We start from the raw sequence: 8,713 nt of genomic DNA on the forward strand, positions 1-8,713 counted from the left end.
TCATCTATTTGGAATTTTTAAAGATTTTATTTATTTATTCATGAGACACGTAGAGAGAGGCAGAGACACATGCAGAGGGAGAAGCAGGCTCCCTGCATGGAGCCTGATGTGGGACTCAATCCCAGGGCTCCAGGATCACGACCCAAGCCAAGGGCAGGTGCTCAACCACTGAGCCACCCAGGTGGCCCTAGATCATCCGTTTGTAACTTTACATTTGTAAAGTTAAATAACTTAAAAGGAGTGAAGTTTACTTAAAATGACCAAATTAAGAGTGATACCTCAAGCCTAAGTAAGTTCAATTTATCAAGTTAACCTAAACTTGATTTTTGGGGCGAATTCACCAACAGGGCCAAAAAATTATTTCACTAAAACATATATTCTCACAAATTTAGAGAATTGTTTAGATTGTATCAAATAACACAGCAAAAGAGTTTTCCAAAGATTTATTGAAGCAGAAACAAGTTGGTCAGATACTTGTTGGAAAAAAGCAGTTTTAATGGTATTCAAAAATACTTTTTAAAAAGTATTCTAGCACAAGTTTTCTTCGTAAACTAGATTATGTTGTAAACTTTCTCCTAAATCTTTTAAGAGTGTTGGTTCTTAAGAACTAGAGGTTACTCCTAATTCCAAATCTATCTTGCGCTCCTGAAAAACTGCAGAAAGGCACTTGAAAGCTGTTTCTTTAAGATACGAATTTCTTTTTTTTTTTTATTCTTGCTGGTAGTAATTGCTGCACCGAATCTGGGCAAGCTTCACTCAAGGTCATCATGATGCTGAGAAGTTTCGTTGATAACCTGGTTAAAAAAAAATTCGAATCAAGTATCATACCTGTGGAAGATCAGATTACCCCATAAAGCATGACAAAGGAAAATCCTACTAAGTAGGTATAATTTATTGTGAAAATAGGTACATGAAGCTGTTTGTGCACAGCAAAGGTCACAGCTAGAAGAGACAGATACATGTGTAAACTGCTCTTCTACATGCAAAATAAATATCCAATGGAATGTCAGGACTTTAAAAAGGAAAATTTAAAATTGTTTATGAAGGATGCTGTAATAATCCTATGCAACAAAGTTTAAAAGCCATGAAAATATACTAAAATATATAGCTGAGTACATTTTAAGTGTATGTGCAAGGCAAGATTCCATGAAAATTACAATTCATTTTGGCTATTTCTTTCCTGGCATAGAGAGGTAATGAGAAACTAATTGATCGTACTGCATATCCCTGCACTATGTCCAAGAGCCTAGGAGTATTTAGGTGGCAGCCAGTGGGACAGGCTGTATGTCCAAGATCAAACCATTCCTGATACCGAGGTAGTCTAATGAAGTTCGCTCATGGAGCGAGTCTAGGAAGTAACTTAAAGAAGCTATACTCCCATCTTAAATTAAGGAGCATAGAAAAAAATCACTTATTGTGGACTGCAGATAGATCACTATCTCACCTTCATATGTAGGAGCCAAATAGTTGGCTGTGTGTTGTGCCAGAAGAGGCCTGTTCTCTTTTTAGGGGTCACGAGTGAAACTACTACCTCCTGAATCAGCCAGGTGTTATCTGAGATAGTGACTTAGGGATTCCCAAGGATATCCACGTCCGCCTGAGATTACACTGGTTTTGACGGAAAGATACCCACCTGTCCATCCCTAGTTTCAACCGTCTTAATCAGAAGCGTTCTTTTTGAGTGAGTGTCAACCAGAGGGAGTGAATCCAGGTTGGTTTCTGAATAAAGAAATTAGTAAAAGTGAAATTTAAAAAAAGACAAGTGACTATTTTGCCCAAGAAATTAGGAACACCAATCGTGATGTTCATGATTATCCAAAGTGCTCCTCCCAACACAATTCTCAAGACTTAAGACCTATTTGAAAGCCCAATGTCTGATAACATGGTAACCTTAGGGTGGACTATTCCAGCATCCACTCCAAAGGAAGAAGTCAAATGGAATTGAAATTTAACTGGCAGCATAGATTGTAAGACAGTACTTGGTTCTAAAAATTACGGGTATGTTATAGGAGTGTATCTTGTGTGGCATTTTCAAGCAGCATTTAACAAATTAGTGTTTTATCATAAATAGAGTAGTTACAAGCTGCTGAAATCTTCCCCCCAGGGAGATGAAATGCTTACCCCTCAGGTTCAGGGAAGAAAAGTTTGGAAGAGGCAGAGCAATCCTATAAAGAGATAAAGAAAACTGGTAAAAATTTTTGGAAAACAACTCAAACAAGAATGTTTATTCTTGTCATTCATTAAGTGAGGGATTTGCTTAGGACAGGTATTTACCTGTGACAGGTCTCATGAACACATTTAAAATCTTTTTTTAAAAAAGATTTTATTTATTTATTCATGAGAGACAGAGAGAGAGGCAGAGACACAGGCAGAGGGAGAAGCAGGCTCCATGATCCCAGGACTCCAGGATCACACCCTGGGCTGAAGGCGGCGCTAAACCGCGGAGCCACCGGGACTGCCCTAAAATCTTTTACTTTGAGCGTTTTCTCCAAGCACTGCAGAGTGGGAAAAGTGCTGGTGCTCACAGAGTTGTGAGTTCAAATCCCAGCTCTACCACTGATTAACACGGACGAGGGCAAGTTACTAAATCTCCCAACCTAAGATTCCATATTTATAAAAAATGGTACGTAACTACCTTGAAGAAATGTTCTGGGGACGGAAAGAATGTATGTAGAGGGAGTGGCATAATTCCTAACAAATGGCACCGACGGATTCCTGTGCCTAAGCCCTTCGGTCACTGCTCTCACCTGCTCTCCTCGCCTTCCAGCAGCTTCCTGTAGGTGGCAATCTCAATGTCGAGAGCCATCTTAACATTCAGCAGGTCCTGGTACTCCCGAAGGTGACGAGCCATTTCTTCCTTCATGTTCTGAATCTCATCCTGCAGGCGGCCAATAGTGTCTTGGTAGTTAGCAGCTTCGACGGCAAAGTTCTCTTCCATTTCACGCATCTGGCGTTCCAGAGACTCATTCTGCAGGAATGAGAAAGGCTCCCAATGTTACTTCCCAGAAAAACCCCAGCTCCTCCCTGAACCATTTATGGACCTTTCGCAATATGTTCCCTTAGTGCCAAAAATTGGTGAGCACGCCAATTTCAAGCGAAGAAAACAAGTATCAAGTGTTAGATGCAACAGTGTATGTGTTCCCTAAAACCTTCACATCTCAAAGTGCCTTTTGCATCTGTCTGCACAACTCATTTCCTTTGGATCGAAACACACACTTTTCTTCATTTGAAGTTTTATTCAGAGAGCACCAATCACTTGATCAATGTGAGTGACACAAGCTGGTTACATCCCCTCTTTTCTTGGGGTCTGATACTCACAGTCCCTTTGAGTGCATCCACTTCGCAGGTGAGGGACTGCACCTGTCTCCGGTACTCATTTGACTCCTGCTTCGCCTGGCGCAGGGCATCATTGTTCCGGTTAGCAGCCTCAGAGAGGTCGGCAAACTGTCAGAAAGGAATTAAAAAAATTGTAGACCACCCAATGGACTTGGTCACAGATTTTCTTTGATTCAACCTTCCCTGGAAAAACGGGAAAGCTTAAAGCTTAAAGATGGTAAGCAAACACGGCACATAACCCAAACCAAATTCTGTATTTTCAGTTCAAGTCTCCACATCCTTCAGAATATCTCTACATTTCTGTTCTGAAAAAGCAAAGGAAGAGCGGTGGAATGCTGACGTTGCTATTTTCTAGTAGAGATTTGATGTATTACTGGCATTCAAGAAGGGTGGAGGTCACAGGTGCGGTATTGGGATTTACACTGAAGTACGGTTAAGTGGGGGTGGTGGAAAGAAGGTGTGAGTGATAGGAAGGCTGCAGCAACAAATAAGACTTGAACAAGAAGTTCAAGAAGTTCAAACCAACTTTCTGATAGAAGCTAGAGGGGATGTAGGGATCAAGGCAGATGCAAGTGTTTGCAGAACAAAATGCTCTTCTTCTGTTCAGGTTACACTGATTGGTGTCATACCTTGGACTTGTACCATTCCTCGGCCTCCTGAAGGTTCTTGGCAGCCACGCTTTCATATTGCTGGCGTACATCACGCAGGGCAGCCGTGAGGTCAGGCTTGGAAACATCCATATCGATTTGGACATGCTGGTCCTGAATCTGGGCCTGCAGCTCCTGGATTTCCTGAAGAAGGAACAAACAGAAGGTCAGCCATGCCAAGTATGGAGCAACTTCCCCTGCATTCATCCACTAGAAGTGGCTCTACTTGCCTCATCATGTAGTTTCTTCAAAAAGGCAATCTCTTCTTGCAAGGATTCCACTTTCCGCTCAAGGTCAAGACGTGCCAAAGAAGCATTGTCAACATCCTAGTTTGAGAAAAGACAGGGTTTATTGGAGGATATGCTAAAGCCGATGGCTTATCTCATTTATTCACTTTAAATGAACCATATGAGCTCAGTCTCTTTACCATGAAAAGTAAAGTTGTTGACAAATTTTATGACCTTTATGTGTCTATAAATCACCCGCAACTGTAATATAGATCTCTTAATAAATTTGAATTGTGACCCACTGTATTCAGATGGTTAATAAGCAATCTGAAAATAAATAAATGTTAAACTGCACATGGCAAACTGCACTTAATCAATCATTACTGAATCTACATTATACTAGTGAAGCTTTTCATTATTTTTAAAATTTCAATTCCAGTATATCGAACATACAGCACTAGATTTCAGGTGTACGATACAGCGATAGAACAATACTGTCCAATACTCCATGTACGTCACATTAAGTGCACTCTTAATTCCCATCTCCTATTTCACCCCTCCCCTCCGACTTCCTCTGGTGACCATCAGTTTTTGTTCTCTATAGCTAAGAATTTGTTCTGATTTGTCTTTTTTCTTTGAGCATTTGTTTTGTTTCGTTCTTAAATTCCACACGAGTGAAATCATATGGTATTTGTCTTTCCCTGACTGATTTTATTATTCCTTAAAACCTAGAAAAATCAGTGTCACCACATTTTTAAGGTTTCTTTTTTTATATAATGTCACGAAATAATGTGATGATAAGATGGGAGTTGATCAGATTTCACTTCCCGGACACCTGAGTGTGTGCAGAACAGAAATTTGTGTTTCAAAAGCTTCAGTGTATACCTGAGCTCTTTTTACCTCTATTCAAATGTTTTTTTTTCCCCTTAATTAGGCTCCATGCTGGGTGGAGTTCGAGATGGGGCCTGCATTCAGGACGCTGAACTCAAGACCTGAGCTGAGATCAAGAGCTTAACCGACTGAGCCACCCAGACGCCCCTATATTCCAACCTCCTGAAATATATCCTTAGAATGCAAAGCAGGTATGTAGTCATCTAGCATTCATGTTACAAGGCTAGATTTATACTCCAGTTCAAAATGTACACTGGCAAAGATGCAGTTCTTTCCTTCTGAAGGAAAAGAAATATAATTCTGCCCTCTATTTTCTTTGCTTCCTTTGGTAGAATTTTCTCTTTAAACTCCCATCTCATCTTGCAAGGGTGTGTCCATCCTCTTCACTTAGCACTTTGCAAAGTCAGTTACTTGTTTCAGAATGACTGGTCAAAATGCATATAATGAAACTATATGCATAATTCTTGCTGCTATGGCTCTCCTGTGTTTCCACCCATTGCAAACTCTTATGTCTCAAAGATTTTATTTCCCCTACAGGAAAGGTTATAAGATTTTTTTATGTCTTATCTTGTATGCAATTGTATGTGATGATAATATAAAAAAAAATCAGGCTTGGGAAAGATTCCTTTTTGCTTGGTAAGCCCTAAAAAAGATGCAAAAGATCATTTACTATAACCTCTACAGAAGGCTCAGTGTGCCATGCTACTTTGTGGATGAGAATATAACAGATTTTCCCTAATCCCCAAAGAGCAGAGCTTTCATTCTAGTAGTTTTATAGTAGCTCACTACTCTGCAGAGAACAACACAGATATGATTATAAATGCTCAGTTACTAGAATGGACCACACGCTGCAGTGTTTAACTTAATTCAGTAAATGTATTTCGGCTTCACAATGTTATTCTAGACTATTCATCTGGGAGCTTATATATCCCTCCCAGTAAGTGTTCAGGAGCATAAAACTGTGCTGGTAAGCTCTTCCTGCTTTTGAATTCCAATTTCAAACTAAAAGTCTTCTAAGTCGGTCTAACTTTGAGACAAATAGTCCTTTACTTAAAAATCCACTCTTCTGCCTTCCAAATAAGGAAAGGCCTTTCAAAATGTGAGCTAGGACTGTCGCTTTAAGAACTTTTCACGTCGCATACTTCACAAGTCTGGGCCAGATATTAGATAACGGATGTTAGCAAATACTTGTGTCCAATTAGAACTGCGCTTACATCATTACATATTCAATCAGAATGTAGCCTGTTGCAAAGCTCCTCTGGGGACACAAAGACTCCTATTATTTCTGTCCTGGGCCACCACACTTGCCAGAATGTCTGTATCTACATTCCATAGTGAAGCCCGTAGAAACCATTAATACCTTTCAGCCCAGGGGACAGATGGCTCCTTTTCACCCTTATGAGATCACAAAATAGCTGTGCCTAGTGACACTTCCATAGAACTTTAATGCCACAATGGAACTTGCGGAGAAGGGGAGGAAACTTGCTGGCTTAAGTCCAGTTAAAGGTAAGTTTCCTCCACTACGTTTACGTTTCCAACTCCAGGGCGGAACTGTGCTTTTGTAAACATTTCCAACTCCAGGGCGGAACTGTGCTTTTGGTGGCCTTGTAAAAAGTCAGCCGCCTTAACCCGAGCAAACCTTAACCTACATCAGACTGTAACTGTTCAGAAAGAGAATGCGTGTTGCAAAAACAAAACGGAAAAAAAAAAAAAGACCTATTTCTCTGGAAAAAGCATCTCGAAACGGAGTAAAAAGTTAAAAGATTTTCTTTGTGTCCTAAGAGAAGGGGCTTCGCTCATTCAAGGGTGTTTATTCGCAGAAGCTGCACCTGCGCCCGCTCTGCCGCTAGGGGGCTTTGCGCGCGGACGTGAAGTTTGGCAGAACCTAGACGTGGGTCAAGTAACTTCGGGAACTGCCCCGCGCCGCTCGGGTGCGGTCCGGGGGCTGCCAAGCGGGAAGGGAATCTACAAACCTGTCGGAAAGACTGCAGGGTGCTCTCGGCTTCCTCTCTCTGAAGCATCTCCTCTTGCAACCTGCAACAGCCGCACAGTCACCAAAGGGGAACCAAGAAACTGCCAGGGGCGGGGTGGCCACACCCAACCACCGCGTCGCGGAGACCGGAGCCCCGCGCGGCCAGCCTCCCCGGCGCCCGCCGACTGCGGCTTCCGCAACCACTGCCCTCCGCGGCTTCTGGCCGGACCTCGCGGCCGCGTGCAAGAGCAAGGACGCGGTCACGCTAACCTGCAGGGCCGCCGCCGCGGGGAACCTCTGCAATCCCTTTGTCTCGCACCCGCCACTTCCCTCCTCTCCTCCCCCCTCCCTCCAGAAGAGGCCAGGAAACTTTCTAAAACTTTGGGGGTAAATCGCGCTCATCGCTTTTACGGGCCTTCGGCTCCAGACAGCGCGGTAGCTTGAAGCAATCTGTAACCCGAAGCGGGGTGTCCTTGGGCAATGGGGAGGGGGGGGTAGAGGGGAAATGCTAACCGCGAGGTCTGCGTGCAGGGCGGGGCGGGCGCGCCACAGCCCCATCACCCGCGCTCCCCCAGGCAGCCACCGCCCCAGCCACATCCCCAAGGGCGTGGCAGCTTCTCGCTGGCGGGGGGGGGGGGGACCCGGTCCCCAATCCCAACCTCCCGCAGCCCCCACCCTCCCCCCCACGCCCGGGGGCGCCGCCTTACTTCTCCCGAAGCCGCATGATGTCCTCGGCCAGGTTGTCGCGCTCCACCTCGACGCGGGCCTTGTCGTTGGTGAGCTGGTCCACCTGCCGGCGCAGCTCCCGCATCTCCTCCTCGTAGAGGTCCCCCAGGCGCGACTTGCCCTGGCCCTTGAGCTGCTCGAGCTCGGCCAGCAGGATCTTGTTCTGCTGCTCCAGGAAGCGCACCTTGTCGATGTAGTTGGCGAAGCGGTCGTTCAGCTCCTGCAGCTCCACCTTCTCGTTGGTGCGCGTGTTCTTGAACTCGGTGTTGATGGCGTCGGCCAGCGAGAAGTCCACCGAGTCCTGCAGCAGACGCACGCCGGGCACACTGCTCCGCAGGCGCACCGCGGAGGAGCGCGTGGCGTACGCGCCGCCCGGGGACGAGGCGTAGAGGCTGCGGCTGGTGCTGGGGCGCAGCGCGCTGCCCAGGCTGTAGGTGCGGGTGGACGTGGTCACGTAGCTCCGCGTGGAGCTCGGCCGGCTCCCGGTGCCCGGGCCGCCGAACATCCTGCGGTAGGAGGACGAGGACACAGACCTGGTGGACATGGTGCGGAGGGCGGCGGTGGGCTGCGCGGCTGCGGCGGCACGGACCGGCTCGGGGAGGACCGGCGGGCGAGGGCGCGGTGGCTGCGGGCGGCGGGCGCGCTGCTGCGGCTCTGGCGCGGGGACCCGGAGCGAGAGTGGCAGAGGACTGGACCCCGCCGAGGGCGCAGTTTTTATAACCCGTTAGGAACCAGGGCCCCCTCCCACTGCCATCCCAGCCGCAGGCCGCGCCAGCCAATGGGGACCCGACGAGGCGCGGGAAGGGGGGCGGGGGCCGGGGCCGGGGCCGGGGCGGGGGCGCCCTCGAGCCTCCCTCCGCGTCCCTCTGCGGCGCGGCCCGGGCCCCGTCCCGTTACTTCTGGGTTGCGCCGGG

At 46.4% G+C, this 8,713-nt stretch overlaps 1 protein-coding gene across 1 annotated transcript; it reads right to left on the reverse strand.

The window, feature by feature from the left end:
- Nucleotides 1-428: 428 nt before the first annotated feature.
- Nucleotides 429-8,481, reverse strand: VIM (vimentin). The gene is made up of 9 exons (XM_025445548.3): nucleotides 7,781-8,481; nucleotides 7,075-7,135; nucleotides 4,214-4,309; nucleotides 3,966-4,127; nucleotides 3,319-3,444; nucleotides 2,748-2,968; nucleotides 2,122-2,165; nucleotides 1,634-1,719; nucleotides 429-794 (listed from the first exon to the last, which is right to left on the reverse strand). The coding sequence occupies exons 1-9, from the start codon at nucleotides 8,341-8,343 to the stop codon at nucleotides 753-755; spliced, it is 1,401 nt and encodes a 466-aa protein (XP_025301333.1). The 5' UTR covers nucleotides 8,344-8,481; the 3' UTR covers nucleotides 429-752.
- Between the last annotated feature and the right edge of the window lie 232 nt (nucleotides 8,482-8,713).

Source organism: Canis lupus, chromosome 2, assembly GCF_003254725.2.
Source record: "Canis lupus dingo isolate Sandy chromosome 2, ASM325472v2, whole genome shotgun sequence".
Lineage (NCBI taxonomy): Eukaryota > Metazoa > Chordata > Mammalia > Carnivora > Canidae > Canis > Canis lupus.